The sequence below is a fragment of the Falco rusticolus genome, chromosome 8 (genome assembly GCF_015220075.1).
Source record: "Falco rusticolus isolate bFalRus1 chromosome 8, bFalRus1.pri, whole genome shotgun sequence".
Lineage (NCBI taxonomy): Eukaryota > Metazoa > Chordata > Aves > Falconiformes > Falconidae > Falco > Falco rusticolus.
This window is the reverse complement of record NC_051194.1, coordinates 2,572,908-2,592,635: the sequence shown is the minus strand read 5'-3', so window position 1 is coordinate 2,592,635 and position 19,728 is coordinate 2,572,908. Positions and strand designations below refer to the sequence as shown.

Below are 19,728 nucleotides of genomic sequence, written 5' to 3'. Positions count from 1 at the left end.
GGGCAGGGAGGATGGTGAGGGACCACAGAGGACAGGTACGAAGCACCGAGCAAGGGGGTGCTGCCTGTGCGAGCAGTGGGGGCACGCCGCAGCTGTGACCCCTTCCTTGCTCCCCTCCTGGTGCCCAGACTCTGGTCCCCTGACCTAGGGGGAGGCTGCTGTGACCAGCAGGCTGTCTGCCCCCCACCACCCCAGTGTCCCCAGTGTCCCAGCCGCTGCACAGCAAAGGGACAGTCACCACACTCGGCTGGACCCCGGCAGCCCCTGCTCTGACGCTGGTTTCGGACGGGGAGCCAGGGGCACGGTGCCGCCGTACCCACCACCTCCCCCTGCGCGGCTGGGGGCTCTGGCACGAGCCAGGGTGCAGGCACACGTGTGCACCCAGCTGCTCCCCACACGGTGCAAGCCAAGATGGGGAGACCAAGCCCAAACCCGAGGGGTCACCGCTCACTGCGAGGACAGAAAAATCCCTCGGCAGCTGCTCCTCGCTGAGCCCAGGACAAGCGATGCTCCCACCACACTCTCCCCAGCTCTGCACCAACCTGGCTCCCATCCTCCGCCGGCTGCCAGAAAAGATCTGCTGAAAACAATTAATATATGTAGATTGTTTATTGATTCCAACATATTAATAGATTGGATAATAAACAGTACTTTTAAACATTCTCTTAACCAAAAATATAACAAATATTTACAATCACTCAGTAAAAATACAAAAAGCATACAGAGGCACTGTCTTTCTAAAAGACATAAGTGTAAGAGGTATCAAAAAATAGGAGACAAACATTGCTTGTTACAGAATACTTTACAATCACTGACTTGTGCAGTACAATTGCTATTGGAATATCATTACATCTGTGCAGTTTTGCCAATATGCTCACATATTTAGAATTTAATTAATACCAAGCTAAACTGCATTCCAGGTATATCAAAAATAAAGATAAAACAATAAAAAGCACAACATAAGCAAAAGCTGGGTTGGGAATTCAAGGTAGATTACCCTCTATACAAGCATTCTAAAATATAATGTGTAAAGCTTTTCTAAAGAGAGTATCCCTTTTTTCTTCTGTTCTTGCAACGGTAGCGGCAAGTTTATCCTTTAAAGAAACTGTAATGTTTTACAAAAACTTAAATGGCAGGTTTGTATTTCCACCGTTGCCTGCGATGCAGTGCCTCAGGAGATGATGAGAGGTTCTGCCCCACCGCTGATGCCACGCAGGCTCCTGCAAGCAGCATCGCTGACAGGTTCAGCCCCTGGGGGAACAGCCCCCCCGCCCTGTGGGTGCCGGTGGGGTGCCCTGCAGCGCGCTGTGCCCCCCACCCCGGCAGTGGGCTCCGAGCATCTCCCGGTGAAGCATCACTCACCTCCGAAGCCCCATCACGTGAGTAAAGGCAAAACGAACAAGTCAGGAAAGCAACACGATACCCGTTATTCGCAAATATCCCCCCTCTCCTGCAGGCCCGCATTGCAACACCCTGTGCTGCCAACGCCAGCAGACACGGCCTTCTGTCATTCTGTGTATCTGGGAGGTGACACCAGTGCTCAGAGGCTCGGTGATCTCATTTTCCCCTTTCTGCAACTGGAGAGGCCAATGAAGTTTTACAAAATCGCACTGCTTTTTCAGGAATTACTTGGAAGTTTAAGATTTCTGAAGCAAAACAAATACTGTATGGTTCAGTCACGAACAGCTGAAACATCTTTCACCCACGAGTCACAAGCCAACAAACAGAAAGCGAGCAAGCAAGGTACGGCAGTGGAAGAACGTGACACGAGGCATCGTAACTGTTCATTGCAATCGGAGCCCAAGTTAGAGGAACCTGGCAGAGGCACCAAGTCAGGAATCTGTGATCCAGAACACTTCAATAAAGCAGTGTACAACAGGTACTACCCACCATCTTACTTGCATTTGAATTACTGAAAAAAGGGATAACGTCTCTTCAAATCCATACCAGACACATTACATTTGGCTATCGGCCCCGATCAATGTGATCGGTTGATTTAAAAACAAACAAACAAAAATCCCAGCAAGGACCAGCGGAGGCAAGCCACACTGTGCGAGGCAGGAGAAGCAGAAGTAGGAGCTCATCTGTCCGTAGTTTATGCATGATTTATTTACACCGGCTGTATTGGCTATTAGGAAAATACGATTAGCAAGACTGTCACTCGTTTTAAAAACTTTTCAGTGCCCTGAAAAGCCCTGCAGAACAGACGGATGCTGTTGATGTGCAAACACCACCTTTCAGTGGGTGATTTATTCAACTGCTCTTTCTGGCTGCCAGAGAAGACCCCAACCCCCGTCCCCCGAGGAGCTTCACCGTGTCCTTGGAGACAGCACTACTGGGTTTGGGGCAAAAAGGAATCACTTTAGCAACAACCCCTCATACTTTTGTTCAACAGGCTGAAATAAACTACAGCTCGACACCCGAGGTCACGGGAACCGTATGATTTCATTTACCCGGCACAACGCAGATGATTTTCTGATGAAACACAACGCCTGTTGCACACACCACATGGAACACACCACAAGAAACTACAGTTGTCAGTGGGATTGCTAGGTCTCAGATCTGCATCCCCCCAAAATACCAATTTAATGGTTATATTATCAACATTACATGTGTTGAAAATAATCACTCTGCCCTGCATTACTTCGACACGTTAATCTTTAATCATTAAGGCCTGTGCAGGTTCATTATATTCATTAAGGCCTCAAAAAAAGCAAAATGCATTTATTACGATATACCTTCAACTGGTTTTTAATTCCTTTCTTCAACCATTTGCTCCTCAGATACTTGTGCCAAGAATTCATACAGCCAAGCCATCAGTTATGAACTAGGCATCCCTTCCTCAGCATCGCTGTTCATTTCTGTGTCCCAAATTCCAGCCGCCCTGGGTCCTTTCCAGCCCAGGGCACGCCGGACCTGGCACCGCCACAGATGCGGACGCGGGCTGGGTCATACACATGCACCCGGCTGCATCAGTCCCAAGCTGCTATGGAGAAAGCACATCAAAGGCTTTAGGTTGGTTTTGGTACTTGTGTCATTTTCAGAAAATGTTGCATTCACCTTGCACCCCCTGCACACATACAGGAAAAAACAAAAACCTTAAAGCTCTTCACAACTATGGATATAGAAATAATTTTTGAGGCACTGTAAAAATGACAAACATCTTTCTAGCTTAGGCTGTAAACATCACAACAAAGATTTACAATTAAATGTTTAAATACATATTCACACATTCATGTCCAATTTTAACACTAGAATGGGGCATCATGTGCTAGAAGAAAGAATGAAAGAAACTGCAGGTATTTCCAGTTTTACCCCTCTGCGCTCTGGCTGGCTAAGCAAAATTAAACAAGCAATTAGTTTGACTGTGGTCAAATAAGAGGATCACGTGTTAATACTGGCTGGCTGTAAGTCAAAGCTGACATCGACATCAACACCACCAGGATTTTTACCTAGGATTTAAAGCAAAATATTTTGACATCATCTTTTATTTTCCAGATGAACACAACAGGGGTTTTTAACCCATCATAAAATGCATTATACTCTTACAGAAGCATTATGTAATTCAATATTCAGTTTCACAAATGTCACTGTGATTTATTTTTTTTTTTTATACCCTTTGCACCTAAATCCTGTGCAACTCTGGTACAAGGCCAGAACGCGTGGGACGATCTTAAAACCCACAACACACGATTTAGTTTTGGTTTCTAGCAAAACACTTTGCATGCTGAACTCTGCAGGGCAAAACCTGGGTAAAGCAAAGCTCCTTTGGGAAAGCTTCAAACTCCCCTCACAGCTCCCGGTGAGCTATGGCTTCCACATCTCAGACGACTCCTTACACAGAGGAGGAGAACACCAACTGTTGCCTTAGTTGGCTGGCAGCTAAAAATTTTCCAAAAAATACTTCAAGGGCAGAGGGTTTTTGCTGTGTCCGCGCAGGAGGGGAGCGGCAGACGGCAGGGCTGCCTGCCCGGCACACACCGCTCCACAGGGCTTTGTGCTCTATTTATATTTAATCTAAAACAACTCTAAAATCCATCTATTTCTGCATCTGATAATGTCCTGTTTCTAGTTTTCTGTGTTTCTTTTGAGAGCACAACAGTCTACGGGTAGCTAATTTACCATCACATTGACCAAACATTTATATTAGCCAACCAGAGCACTCTCAACACAAATAAAGGAAATTCCCATTAAAAAAAAATTAAATTAATAAATTATTTTCAGATACTTCAGCAAAGTCCTTCGCATTTGCTGACATTCCGATATATATATTTTTTTTACAGTTCATAAAATAACACTCTTAGACTTATAATGGTCACGTAGAAAATAATGATGACTGAAAACTACCAGAGGATTCAATGGTATCGTACAGAAGAATGCTTCCGAGTTCCAAGTGGTGGTAACAACTGGTCCTCCCAAACGCACGAAGCCTGGTCCATCTCCTGATACCGATGTTGGTACCCAGGTAGTCAGTACGCTCTTGAAAACAGTTTTCTATTTCACAGGCAGAAATAGCTTTCTTAGGCGGTGACAGACTGAAATAAGGTAGAGAGACGTGATCCAACCCGTTCCATCTCGTCTGTGAGAGGCAAACGCAACATCTGAGGTTACTAGCAGCAAGTTGTTAGCGTTCGCTAACAGAATCATGCGGTCCATCTCCCCACATTCCTCATGTTGTGAAGTGGTTTACATAAATAGCCCAATGGTTAGACTGCTGATACTTGTTCATCTTCTGCAAAACAAGAAGGAAAAAAAGAAAGGAGATTATTCCGTTGGTCCCCCACCTTGGATGCAGAGGGTACAAGTACCCAGCTACCTGATTGCAGTGAAGACCTCACTAGTTCATCGTGATCTCTTCATCATTGACCACTATATATTCAGTATCGCCACTTATCAAATCCTCAAGTAGTCTGAGGTATTGTAGTCATACAATAAAACTGTATTTCACAACAGAAAATCCCAGATCCTCCAAAAGTTATTAGCATGCAGCTCCCAATAAGCCCAAAGCTACAGATCTGGGAGAAAAACCCAATAAATTACTTCCCATCATGCAGTGAGCATTGTATCCCAAATAAAATTAACCAAGCACTTTAAAAACAGTAAAAAGGGTGTATCTAAAAGTGTATGGTTAAATTTCGTTCAGAAAAATTTAGATTAAAATGTTTGAAGCAATGACTTCCTTATTTTTACTTTAAAAACATTTAATATCATGACCGAATTAATGCTGGGCAACTTTATGTTTTACTGTAAGTTTGAATTGCAATACTAATATATATGTTAAATACTGTTTACATATTTTACAGGGCCAAGATAGGATCATTTTGCATCAGAAATTGTTTCAGTCTAAATCCAGGCTCATTTTAAACCAGACTGTAATTGAAGGAAACAACCACAATATTCTAACAAAACAAAACAAAAAAAAAAACCACCAAAAAAAAAGAGTTCACTAGTAAAGAGTACAGAGAGATCACATCAGTGCATAGGTTTTAAAAGCAAATCAGCAGATAAACAATTAAATAGAAATTCCCGTAACTTAGTTTTGACACAATATAAGAGCAGTCTTTTTCAGAAAAATCTCTTGCTTTTTGGTCACCCGATACATGCTGTGCTGGGCAGCACCGGCTGTTGCTTCAAACAAAATCATGAAAAATTCAACTGGAAGAGACACTGTCAGGCCAAGCTGGGCTGAAAATGCAGGTTTTAGCAAGTGTACTTTTCAGAAGAACAAACATTCACTGTTATTTTTTTTCAACATTTTAAAACTCAAGCTGCTGTAGTCCTCAACAGAGATTTCTGGAGATTAATGCTAGCTTGTGAGAATACAGGTGTGAAAGGAGTTAAGAGCTGAACAACACCCCAGCAAATCCCAATTCACAAGGGTCAGTTTAGGTCACCATCCCGATGCCACCCTGAAACAGTGGGACATCAGTTACTCAGCCCAGAAAGGCTGGAGATTTTCTGTGTGTAACTTACAGCCTGACAGTGTCCCTTAAACTCAACATTACCACTGAGAGGGGACAGATTTTAAAGAAAAAAAAAAAAATAGTTCCTACATGCTCTTAAGCATCTCAGTTGTGCTTTGGGAGATCTCATATGTATATCTTTATATTTATTTATTTATACGTAATTTAGAGTCTGTTTGGTGTCAACATGCTCTACCTAAAGGGAAGGCATTCTTTTTTTCAAATGTGCATATACATGCATATATATACATACATATACGCGCATGTATATACAGCTGTACAAACATATTGTACAATTTAGAGATTAATCAAGTTTTAATCTCCAAGAATCACCGAGAGAAAGCCCAGAACATCATTGTGAAGTAAACACTGCACAGACCAGATTCACACAGCAGTTCACTTAACGTCTACCGAGTCAGGTGTTGCACATACCATCCTCTTCACTATCTGCGTCAGGCATATCTGCTAGTTTGGGGTTGGACGGCTGCCGACTATGCCACTGGGGCATCCTCGATGCAATACAGGCCACCGGTTCACTACCGAGAGAAGCTGATGAAAGTCTAGAGAGGTCACTGTGCAGCATCTTTGACCTCTGCACTGCCACACTATAGTCTGGCGGTTTTAGGTGTGGGTGGTGGGGCGATCCTTCCTTTATGTCCGCTAAAGAAATCCCCATATATCCCGGAGGGGTGGGCGGTGGCTCCCTATACCTATCGTCCTTCTTAGGTGAGGTGACACAGTACACTGGCACAAGAAATAAGCAATGGAAATGTTAAAGAAGAAAAAAAAGGAAACAAAACGTTAAAAAATCATGAAATGTTACAATGGCAAAACAGAAACTGATAACAAAATGCAAATGCAGAAACACTGGTTATAACGACAGCAGCAGATATTTATGCTTTCATTTATGTTTTCTATTTATTTTAAGAAGTCAGAGTAGCAAGAGAACCCACGAACTCATTAGGCAAGATGCCAATTGAGTGTAAACAGGACTACAACCTTCTCTACATTCAGCTTGCAATTACAGTACTCATTATACTACTCCCTACTCCTGCGGCACTGCTCCACCGCGGGATGCGGTACGGACAGAGCCAGCACCGCAGCACTGCCAGCCCAGTCCGCTGCCACTCTCTGCTATGGGCTGGGAAACTGAAACAAGAGAAATTAAGGCAACTAGTGCAAAGTTACTTTGCACAGCGTGCTAACGTCCGACAGCAAGAACTGCTGGCTGACTTCCAACAACATCTACTTCATCACCCAAGAGAGGCCAGTGGCTTGAAAGAAAATCATTATAAGAAAATATCACCGTATCAACTGATATGTAGTAAGACATTAAACCACCCAATCACCCAAACTAAAAAAATAAAATACTATCACGTAAAACCGCTCCTATGAGGCAAAATGTATATTGAGCCTGCATTCATTATTTTACATTTTCTAACAGTAAATAATAGCTTATGTCCATACTTCTAATTTTTTCTTTTTCCTTTGTTGTTCTTTTTTTTTTTGTTTTCTTTTAAATCTCTATCTTCTATTTTCTCTGTTTATTTCTCTGAGAAATAAACAGGAACATTCACGGAAAGAAATGCCTTTGGAAAGTCTGCACTACACCTTTTGCAGCCATGAAAAGCCTACAATCAACAATATTTATTTCCAACGTCCACGCCACATAATTCCTCTTCTGCCTTCCTGCCCTGTTCGTTGGCAGGAATGTGTGCCTGTTCAGGACACAAAGGCACTCAACCCAAAACTTTCTTTTTTAAAAGTTCCCTTCCCTCCCACCCACCCCCAGTCTGGGGCTCATGTGCATGTTAAATTGGGCTTTTTCCATGTACATGTTGCAACAGGAGAGTTTCAAAGCTAGGGTAAATTTTTAAATCTATTGGTTGAGTGAATTTACATTCTTCTTGGGGATACATTTTAAACAGTGCACGTTCATTACAGTTTCATTTATTTCAGCAACTGTAATATTTTCTTATCTTAGAAGAATGTGAAAGGATGAAAATAAAGCAGCACTTCATATTGCCTTGTGGCCTTCTGGGGCTCCAGGTGTTGGTATCAGGAACAAGAGATGGTTTATACCTGATGGCCTCAGTTAACACTTGGGCTTACAGTAAAATAAACCAAAACAAATCCACAGAGTCTGGGTTTTAGCAGATACATGGGAGTACAGGCAGAGATTTATACTGCTGATTTTAAGGACTAATTCTCATTTAACTAGCATTTAACTGGGCCCCTATGAGAAAGCAGGGAAGTGAAGGAGGCTTGCGTCTCCCTGAACGGCTGGGAAAGGGCTGGGTCCTCTGAGCAACCCCTGTACCTTTGGTCTTTGTTGCTTTTGCAGGAGGACTAACGAGGGCGGGTATGTTCTCCTTTAATGGAGAAACCCTCAGGCTTCCTAGAGCTAGCATCTACCCTACTGTAACAATCAAAGTAGGAATAATGTGCTCTTTTGTAAAGTTCCAATTCATAACATTTTACAAATTCTATCAAAACAAAACATTCTAAGAGCATTTAATGCCCACAGTATTAAGTGTCCATAATTTCTATCACCCACCCACAGTCTCAGGTAAGGTTACAAAACCCCTTTACAAGGAATTCCCCTTCCCAAGCAGCTGAATACTCAAATATTCACTTTGTAAAAAAGTAGGGTAAAATTCCACACAGTGCTTAAGGGAATTGTAACTGAAAGGCAGCAATATAAGTTTTGCTGTCTACTACAGGTAAAAGTAATGGAAATGCTTTTCCCTTTGTATGTACAGCAATGGCACATCACCATTCCACACCTCCTCTGCTGGTAAAGCAAAGGCCGTATCAAGAAACATTCAATGCTGCGGAGGGCAGAGATGTATGTAAAGTACGAAGCCATTGCATTTACTCATTCCGCTGTTAGTACGCGAGCAGTGTCTTTTCAGCTCCTTTTCAAAGCTTTTAGGCGACAGAGCTTGTGCCAATTCTTTCAGGGTACTTTTCAAGACCAGCACTCACTGAGAAAATGAGCTAAAGATTCTTGTTTTGTACACCATACTCTGAATTCATGCAGTCATAGACTCTGGCAACAAGTTGTTTGTAGAGAATAAGCAAATGGTGAAATAAAGTTAAAATCTTTGGCATATTTTATGATGGTGAATAACATAACAGATTTGCATTTGCAAACCAGAAATTATATCCACCTATACCAGATCTCTGCCTAAGCCGACATATGCACGCTCTACCAAAGCACGCTGCTGAGTGTTTCTCACCAGTGTGCTATGACTGCACAAAGGAGGAAAACTATATGGTGCAGTATGTAAACAGAATTAAAAAGAAGGGAAAGAGCCATGAGCAAAGAGAGCATGTACTGAATAGCTAACATGCCATCTCCTAAAACAGCTCAGAGACTCATGAGCAGCTTTGAAACACTACAAGGGCAGAGTGCATGCACAGCAGTGAGCTACGAGCAAGTTTTCTGCAAGGCTTCACCATGCTGCCTTTCTTCTACAAAGCCAAAAAGCAGGAACACAATCCAAGACCTCCACCATACATGTGATATTTATTCAGGCAATTACCTTGATAACATAAACCCCTCTAGCAATCTAGTCAGTAATTAAATTGCATTTCAGCTGCACCCTTGACATACAGTCTAGAAAGCTTTGCGCTCCGTGTTTTAGCTTGTTCCCGACAGTTCCTTTAGTTTTGGCTGCTAAACTCAGCAGGCCAGGGAAAGAACATCTTGCTCAGTAGAACTATGCACCTTTGAGAAGACATTTTGAAAGTTTCTCTCCTTTCATATGTAGCCAAACTGCATAATCAAATAAACGGCAGTTTAACATAACAAAGATAGCAAGGGAATCTGCTTTGCCCTCGAGCTTCCACAGACCAAAGCCCTGTGGATGAAAGCTGCCCCAGCCCCAGAGGTGGGACAGCTGTGCTCCACTCAGCAGTCATGCTCTTCCCTCTCAGGTCCATGGAAAGTCTGTACTACATGGACTTCAAGAAGCTGTGCTCATTGCTCCTTGTCAGAGAGAAATGTCTACAGTGATGAGTGTTTCCAAAACCATGCAAAAAAAAAAAAAAAAAAAATAGAAGGCCATACTACAGAGAGGACTGCTTGACATTTTCATGGAGACAGTTCTCCGGCAGACCCATAAAGCGACTGGGAAGTGGGCTGGTTTATTATTTCAATTTTCCTAATGCAAAAGGCGGCGGCTTGAAAACACACTGTCTGCGTAGTGTTCTGATTAAAACCACATGTAAAGCCGAATTTAACATGCCATCCAGCTCCCAGACCTGCTGATGTCATTTAACAGCTTAGTATCAAAACGAAAAACAGATGTAGAAGCTTCCATAAGCTGTTGGCTTGGCTTACCTATCAGGCCTTTTTCTGTACTCGAAGTAACAGTTTTGTAAGTTGTATCAGCGCCTGGTTTAGAGTCCAAAACCTCCGTCTGCTCTGCTGTGGAGTTCTCCAACCCCCTCCGCTTAATCGTCCCATAGTTTGTTTCGTAGGTGTCTGACAGTGAGCTGGAGGAGGCCCAGCTCTGCCGAGACTGATCGAGCTCCACGCTGGCTTTCGACTGCCTGTTGGTTTTGGAAAAGCCTTCAGAATACAAATAACCCTCCTCAGAGTAACAGTTTGTGGGATCAACTTCAGCTATAGGTCCGTCCAGCTGGGTGTGACGGTAAGAATTGAGGAGATCCCAGCTCTTCTGGTTTGGGATATTCTGGAAGTTGTCGTGAGAACTACTTGAGCATGAAGTCCAGCTTCCCCGGCCGCTATCTGCTGCCTCTACCGTGATATGTTCATGGGAGATCTCCTCACTGCTCATGGAGGATGTGAAAGCCATCCCTCTGATGAGAGCAGGCCTAGTGATTGACCAGCTACATTTGAAAACGACAGAAATTGGGGGGGAAAAAAACATCTCATAAGCTTTTAAAATAGTGACATACTCTGAGACAATTACCTGGTTTTAAAGACAAATAAACTCTGGTTTTAAAGCAGGTAGGCAGCAAGGTCAGGGCACAGGGGAGCACTGACAAGAAACACCGTTCTTCCCGACCCCTTACTGCACACGCAGCAGGGAAGCTGTTCCCGGGGGAGTAACAACTCTGCAACAGGCATTTACAGGCTTGATCCCAAATCCATAAAAACCTGGCCCACAGCAGCCTTCGTCTACCAACTACAGCAAGACAGTGCCTGGCAGAAAGCAGAGGAGCAATTACCTCTCAGTTTCAGGCTACTACCACCTTTTTCTTTGCATTCAGAAACCAAAACTGAAACAAGTATTTAGAGTAAAAAAACCACCCCTTCACTGGCAGCAACATAAAGCTGTTCAGACAGAGTGCAGGTAGTTGTATTTCACGGTCGTTTGGAAATATTGGCATAAATAACATTTGTGGAAACGATCTGGAGTGACAGATTCTGAAAACCAAAGGACAACATTTCTTGTTTAATGAAATGGCTGCTAAAAGCTCTAATCGCTGTCAACGCATAATTAAGGTGAAAAAAATAAGGCCAGGTTTGCATGAATTTAAAATACATGAAGTTATGATTGCAAGACGTTATTCAAGTCTCTTAACTATTTCTGGTTATGTTAACGAATGCATGGGCAGCACATTAAAATCCAACACTGCCTCAGCAGCTTACCAACACGTGAAATCGAGGAACATTTCTTAGACATGTGCAGACAACTTTTTTCCCCCGTGCTTTCCTATTCTATAAACTCTAGCATAAACCCCACTTTCTTCCCTCCAGAACCAATCGGAACTAAGGCATAAAGGAACAACCACAAAACATGAACAATGTGCTTTTTATGTGCAAGGGAAGGAGCGAGCTCAGAGAGCAGCAGTGTCCCTGGTGCAATTCACTCTCCTTCAGCCACCATGGAGGGTGGCTTTTCATGGCCAGTATGAAGGGGCATTTCACTCGATACACCATTACTGCTCTGACTAGATTCTCAGCATGCATTGTGCCTTTTAGAAAAGGGAATTATTTTCTTTTATGAAGCACATCTTTAAATTCCCATTTTAGCCCAATGAAACACACTGAATCACTAATTTCTTAAGAGCTGCATTACTTTAGCAAAGCATACACTAAGTTGTTTTTTTTACAGGGGAGAGAACACAGAATAGTGGTCTATTACAATAAACGATACAGAAACAACACAGAGCTCTTTATAGATTTCAATCATAAAAACATTATATAGCTTTTGAGATGAGCTGTAAAAATTAGAAACATAAGGGGCATCGCTCATTTACTTAAAACCACATCATCTGAGGGTAGAACATTCCCATGTATTAAATCCCACAGATCAAGGCTTAAAATCTAGTAAGACAAAACTAAAAACTTCCAGTTCAAAGTGTCATCTCGGGACAAGTCCTCATTGTACTGAAGTAACAAGACCTCTTGTGTAGAAACTCTCAGGAAGACGTGGGCAGAAAGCCCCCAGTCTGCCTAAGCAACAAACGGTAGTAAGAAAAATCCTTAAAAATCACATTAGAGTATGCTAAGTGACTGGCACTGCTGACTCAAGAGAGAATTGATTAACACCCTGCTCTTCTGCTGTCTCTCACTACTGCACTGATCTGTTAAGTATCGGCCTAGCTTTCAACACATCTGCAGTCTCCTGCAAGAGGGGTCCATCTGAACCCCCACCAATGGAACAAGCTGCTGTCTACCCAAGTAGTAGTGTAAGTTTCTTGGGAAAACAGGCTCTTTTCTGTACAGAGCAGACTGTGCTCCAGCTTCTAGCAAGAGCTTAATAACCACAGCAGAGTGCACAACTGTGTCCTGACCAAACCTTTGTTACCCCTTCTGATACCAGTTACGAACCAAACCGGTTGCACCTTACCCTGGGCACGGCTGGCCATAATCAGCCAGCGGCTGAGGATGCTCTTTCCTCTCTGCTCCCACCGAATCCACCACGATGAGAGACTGGGACAAACTCCTCTCGTCTTGCAGCGCTGCTGACATGGAGTCCACTGAGCAGTTGCTCACAATGCTGGACCGGGATGAAATCTCACTGTGACTGGAGTCTGAGAAGTTATCAGATTTAGTGGAAGGTATAAGGGCGTAGCCTAAAGGAGAGGACAAAAGAATGCCTTAGTCAAAAAGCAATTTGAATTTACTATGCACAACAACAAAGTATTGACACACACATTTCAGCAAGGATATTTAGAAGAAACAACTTTCAAACCCTGTCTGCATAAAACTCGAAGTTTTTAGGGTACTAAAGCTTCTAGCACCTATCAGCATCTAGCACCGATTTATTAATGCGAGTCTGGTCACACAAATAACCTACCTGCAGCTCCACTACTCTCCAGACCAGAAGGTTAAACCTACGTGACCAGGATCAACAGCTGCAGCATGAATGGGTGGATAGATCAGGTCTGACTCTGCAAGAGCCGAGTCCTCCAGTATAACTGCAGTGCATGTCACAGAACCACACTGCGGGGCCAGGGCGGCAAGGGGCCGCTGGAGCTCACCCCGTCCCCCCCGCTGCAGCAGCTCTCCTAGAGCAGGACCCACCACGTCCAGGCGGGTTTGAATGTCTCCAGAGAAGGAGACCCCCCCGCCTCGCTGGGCAGCCTGTGCCAGGGCTCCGTCACCCGCAGGGCAGGGAAGTTCTTCCTCACGTGGAGCTGGAACTTCTCGTGGTGCGGTTTGTGCCCGTTGCCCCTTGTCCTGTCGCTGGGCACCACTGGAAGGGGCCTGGCCCCATCCTGCTGGCACTCGCCCTGAAGATATTTGTAGACACTGATAAGTTCCCCTCCCAGCTTCTCTTTTCCCAGTTAAACCAGCCCAGCTCTCTCAGACTTTCAACTATCCCTCTGCCTACCGTCATGTGAGACTCAAAAAAGAATTTGGCAGTGGATGAAGAGATGCTGACTAAGGTAAAAGCCAGCTATTAGCACTCAGGGATTAGCCATATGGTCTATTTCAGTTTTATTATCTGTTCCAAAATTAACAGAGAAGGAAGTAAAAGTGGGAAACCCCACTTTGGCAGGAGCTGGACCAGATGCCGGCATTGCTCCACCAAAGGGAAACAGCTAAAGACCTTACCAGGTTCAGAGCAAAATGTATAATGTATTTCATAATGTATTTTTTCTGCTTGGCTTACCCTTACCTTCAAATAACTTCTTTCAAACACAAATAATGTATATAGGCCCATATATCCAACACCTCCACTTCCTAGTACCTGGAGCAAACATAAAAGTGACTACTATACTGGGGACTTCCATGGGCTCTGGCTACACTGATCTTGTAGATGTTTCTGCTGGTATAGCTAAAGTGATTCCAGATGGGACACCCAGCCCCAGACTGCATCAGAAAAATCCCGTAGTATGGACAAGTCACCTAAATCATTTATTTTGATTACCTTACAGAATCAGGGAAAGAACTGAAATGAACACAACTCAGCAAAATGCATCTGGGCTGGTCTGAGGGAAAGAACACTCCAAGGTCCTTCAGATTTAGTGACTGGTCTCACCCCACACAGGGCAACCTAAAAGTCGAACTATGTATCTAAGAGCACTGAACACTTCTGTAACACTGACAGACTTGGGGCCATGACCACTTCCCTGGGGAGATTGTTCCAGTGCTGGACTAGCACCTCAGCGAGGAACTTCTTCCCTAATACCCAATCTGAAGTTCCTGCTTCAAGCCATTCCCAGGAGTCCCAGGACACCAGAGAGAAGAGATCAGCACCTCCCACTCTGCTATCCCTTGTGAGGAACTGTAGACATCAATGAAGGCATCCTTCAGTCTCCTCTGCTCCAAGCTGAACAGACCAAGTGACCTCAGCTGCTCCTCTTAAGTTATGCCCTCTAGTCCTTTCACCACCTTTGTTGCCCTCCTTTGGGCACATTCCAGTGTTTTTACATCCTTTTTCTACTGTGGAGGCCAAAACTGCACACAACACTCAAGGTGAGGCCATATCAGTGCTGAATATTGCGTGACAACCTCTTCTTTCTGTGCCTAATGCAGCCCAGGCCACGGGTGGCCCTTTTGGCTGTCAGGGCACACTGCTGACCCATCTTGGGCTTCCCATCCACTACAACCCCCAGATCCCCTTCTGCAGCGCTGCTCTCCAGCCTTTGCCCCCAGGTCTATACATACATCCAGAAATACTTTGTCCCAGGTGCAGAATCTGCTATTGGTTCTTGTTCTATTTCATAAAGCTGGTGACTGCTCAGCACCCTCATCAAGATCGCTGTAAGACCTCTCTGGTCTGGAAGGAATCAACAACTCCTGATTTAGAGCTGTCAGCAAACTTGTGTGCACTCAACTCCCTGCTTCCAGGTCATTGATAAAAACACTGAAGAGGACTGGCCCTGCAATTGTGTCCTGGATAGCCCCACTAGTGAGTGGCCACCAGTTAGATGGTACCTCATTTACTACAGCTCCTTGGGACGGACCCTTTGGGCCAACTGTTTACCCACAGTATCGTGTACATGCTGGACACTTTGCCCAGAAGGATACCATGAGAGACAATACCAAAAGCTTTGCTAAAATCCCCAACACCCATATCTGCTGCTGTCCCTTCACCTTCCCAGCAGGCAATCTTGTCTTAAAAGGATATTAAGGTAGTAAGGTGCGACCTTCCCTTCACCAATCCATGTTGGCTTTGACTCATGACCACACTGTCTCGCAAGCATTTTTTAGTAACTCCCAGAATAATCTTCTCCATCATTTTACCTGGCACTGAAGTGAGCCTGACAGGCTTATAATCACCAGGGCCTTCCTCCTTGACTTCCTTGAAAATTGGAACAACATTTGCTAGCTTCCAGTTGACTGGAACTTCTCCAGAGTCCCAAGATCACTGATAAATAACAGACAGATTATCTAGCAATAACATTAGCTGACACTTTCAGTACCCTGGGATGAATCCCATCAGGTCCCATAAACTTGTGTGTCTTCAGTTGCAGCAGCAAATTTAGAATGCTCAGATTTCAAGCTCTCTGGAGTATTCATCTCTCTAGGTAAGTCCATGCACCATCTTATGGGCAGACCAGAGTTCATGCTCTTGTGCTGTCAGGCAACAAAATCAGGAGGTGTCTTAAACTGGTTTGCTGTTTGGTTGATTTTTTAAAATTAAAAAAAAAAAAAACAAAACAAAAAAAAAACCCCACAAACCAAAACACTTTGCCTTCAATAATTCTCTGGCCTACAGCTGTGCCTTGTTTGCCTTTAATTGAGGGTAAAACATCTTGAATTAACAACTGTGTTGTGTTTCGGGTTTTTTTTTTAAACTTAATATTTTTTCCTTTAAGTTCCCAGTGGTTATCTCTATAGCAAATCCACTGCATGTCAGGAAACATATCCCTGCCTTCACAAGGAGAAAACAGTCTACAACATGCCTTATATTATGTGCATAAAGTTACAAAATTAGAACATTTATTTGAAAATACTGGATCATCAACTGCTTCATGTATAGGTAAATAAACATCTGTAAATTAATTAGAACATGGTCTTTCTTTACAGAAGACCACAAGAACACACTGTTGACAGTCCTTAGGCGAGCATTTTTACCCAGATCCCTGCTAATCGCTTGATTTCTCACTTCATTTCTACCTACATGTGCCTTTGAGCTGGACTGCCATATATTTACATCAATTAGGTGAAAATGCGAAATGACCAGGCAGTGTAAAAGCCATACCAGTGATACACACAACTTCATACAGAAAACTGGTGCTAGTAAGTCCATACAAAATACAGAGGTACTATGGAGCCACTGGTATATGTGTCACTGAGCATACAGCTCATAATTTGAGAAATTTCACAGCTTAAGCTTGATTATTGCTGTAAGATTTTAAGAGCAAATATGAGCCTTAAACATCAGTATTATCAAACTATAAAAAGAACTGTAACTTATGAATGAAAATAAATGTATTTAAGACCAGTATTTGTAAGATTCCATTTCAGTTTCTTTTCCTTTGACAATAATTAATACCTCACATTCTTCACTTTGTCTAATGGACTTCTAAAAATTAACACAACTGTAGTGTAGTAAGAAATGTTCTCAAAGTGCGTCTTAATTTTAAGACGCTTTTCTTCAAGAACTTCAAAGACCTGGAGAACAAAAGAACTCTTCCTCATTAAAGAGATTAACACTATCTGCGAGCTCAGTCATTCAATAACAGCATATGTGTATAAACAGACTGAACACCAAGTCTTTGCTGGGCTGAAAAGGTTAGCAGACGAAGACGTGACCAATGCAAGTTCACACCAACACTGGAAGTGAGCATTTGATTTACATCATGAGGGACTATCTAGAGTCTAATTAAGAGAATGTTGCAGAACTTACTGTGTCGTTGGCATTTGTGAAACACTAAATAACAGAACTGCCACTGTGCCTGCTCCTTGATTTTCTAAAATTCACATTATTGTCTTCACTGCACTGTAAGGGTGATTAGCTATAAATAACTGACACAAATATCTGAAAGGGAAGCACATTCAACAGCTTAAACATGTACATGAATAATGCTAAAATGACTTAGATAAAATCTGTGTATCTGACACAAAGTGGGCGTCATTGTCTTTCTCCTAAGAATACATCATATAGTCTTCCTTCTTTTTCTAGACTTCATGCATAGGCAGTAAGATGTCCACACATTGCTGTTGCTATAGATACTTGCTGTACTCAGAGCATCGCTGTCTTTCTCCGTTTGGTTTTCACTCCCTTCTGAGACTTCAGCATGTTCTGCTTCCCTTTTGGCAGCAAAAGCTGTTCTTTCCCTGGAGAAGCTTCTTTCCCTAAGTCTTCTAAACAGGGGTCCCTTTATTTTCCTGTGCTCACGCTCAGCTTCTGCCTTTTCACTCTCATCCTCTCTTTCTCCCTTTCCACTTATGTCAGAACTGCCTCTTGCTTGGACAATCATCCGAATTTTCTTTTGTAAATAAGCCCCACCTATTCCGTAGCTGCGTTGTCCACTGTTCTTGTTGCTGGTTTCACTGGCAAGTGATGAGGAAGAGCCCGAGAGATTCATCTGACTGCAGTTATCTGACCTCTGGATGTTACCAACTACGATAAAGTACACACAGGCAGATCTTGATAAGTGACGTGATAAATAACAGCAAAAATAAATGTGCTTTTAAAGCCTTTTTTCTTCAATCTTATTTGCATATCACTTGGGTACAGCTCAAAAGAAAATGAAATCTAAGATTAAGTGGAAGGTGTTTGTGCCTAAAATTACATCTTTCAGCTGTCTGTGAAGCACCTAATTTTAGTTCAATGAGCTGTTAGCACTACACATACAACAGGGTACGGATCACCTCAATCAAATTAGATCAGTGCTAAAAATATGCTGAAAGCAAGTTGAATTAATGAAATAATCCCAAATAAACAAAATATTATTTTCAAAGAACTAGACGAAAGTTAACAAAAATAACATTTTTAAGCGATGCTCAAAAATCTCAGTGGAGCTAGGTTTGGCAACCCAAGTAATTAAGCTTCTTATACATATGCTGTGTTTAAGTAAAATAAGTGGCATTCTCCTAAAGGCAACAGTATCTTGTGAAGGCAGAAGTGGACGGACCAGCATGATCTCCCACTGAGAAGGGTGAGAAGATGCAGTAAGTCACCATGCCATGCCATGCTAATCCAGTGGCTTGGGGCTGTCAGTGAGTCAGAAGCAGCACAGAAGGGAGGGAGAAATGCCTTACACCATTCCACACTGACCACACTGGCTGACTACAAAGTGGTGTTAAGAGATTTCAAATGGATTCCCATCCAAGGTTGGTTGACTAATGATGAAGTGATGCGGGTCTTTTAAGATGAAGACATCAAAAATAAAGGGGTTCTCAGAGCATCATGATAGACAGGGACGTATACAAAGCCCTGTGCACAAGAACAAAAAATATGAATGGCAACTCAAGGATTTAGATGGATGCGCTACTTCTGCGGCTATCAAAACCATCTGTTCTGGAGAACTATGACACCATTTTATCTCCAGCTCCATCTAATCACCTGATATCCCAGCTACCTTAGGCAAAAACATAAGCTGCAGCTTCCATGCAACACTATTGTCTTCAAGTTTGCAAATCCCATTTGTATAAGTAGCCATCTAAATCGGAACCAATATGCCAACAGGCATCAACTCTTAAGATCTACCAGGAATTCTGTCAGAAGCACTTCATTTTTTAAGAAAACAACTCTTACCCTTTTTTAATAGTAGGTGACTCAAAGCCAAAACATATAAATACACTGAAAAACTATGTCTACTCATAGACAGACATGATTCTATTCTTGACATGACTATTCTAGACTACTATTTCTCTGACATGTCATTACCAACAAATATTCCTGCCACTGCCTGCCCTGGTTTTAGTACAGCCCAGGCCGATGCTCACGCACACACGTACCTTTGCGTGGAGAGCCCTGAGGAGAAGCGGGTGGGCTGGAGTGCAAAGATGATGCCATGGACATGGTGTCGTCTGTTTGTTTCTTACTACTTACTTCCTCAGACAAGCTTAAGGACTTCTGCGGAGAGCCTGTACCTATTAAAACCATGGAATTATTTACTGCATGTTGTTATTCTTTCAAGTTAGTGATATCTGTTTGAACTACAAATAAGCACAGTGTTCACCAATCACTGGAGTATTCAGCAAAGAGAGGAGCAGGCACTCGGATTAATCCTGCGTGTGGAGGCAGTCTCCATTTCAAATTTAGATCAGATCAACAGTGGCTACTGCTGCTGCTGGCTGCTCATCTGAAGTGTGTTCCAACGCCCCGGACATAACCACAACCATTTTAACAGATACACTAAATGTGGGTTTGGTAGAGGA

At 43.0% G+C, this 19,728-nt stretch overlaps 1 protein-coding gene across 7 annotated transcripts in view; it reads right to left on the bottom strand.

Moving 5' to 3' along the window:
• Positions 1-597: 597 nt before the first annotated feature.
• The window catches only part of RAPGEF6 (Rap guanine nucleotide exchange factor 6), a 132,908-nt gene continuing 113,777 nt past the window's right edge, over positions 598-19,728 (bottom strand). For 5 of the 7 annotated variants that reach the window (XM_037396728.1, XM_037396729.1, XM_037396730.1 and 2 more), the window contains 6 exons: positions 19,306-19,440; positions 17,852-17,965; positions 12,794-13,019; positions 10,312-10,823; positions 6,396-6,707; positions 598-4,732 (listed from right to left, as the gene is read on the bottom strand). In XM_037396728.1, coding sequence (XP_037252625.1) covers positions 4,707-4,732; positions 6,396-6,707; positions 10,312-10,823; positions 12,794-13,019; positions 17,852-17,965; positions 19,306-19,440 — 1,325 coding nt within the window. In that variant the 3' untranslated portion in view covers positions 598-4,706. The remainder of the gene's footprint in view (positions 4,733-6,395; positions 6,708-10,311; positions 10,824-12,793; positions 13,020-17,851; positions 17,966-19,305; positions 19,441-19,728) is intronic. The other 2 variants (XM_037396732.1, XM_037396734.1) reach the window with 1 other exon arrangement.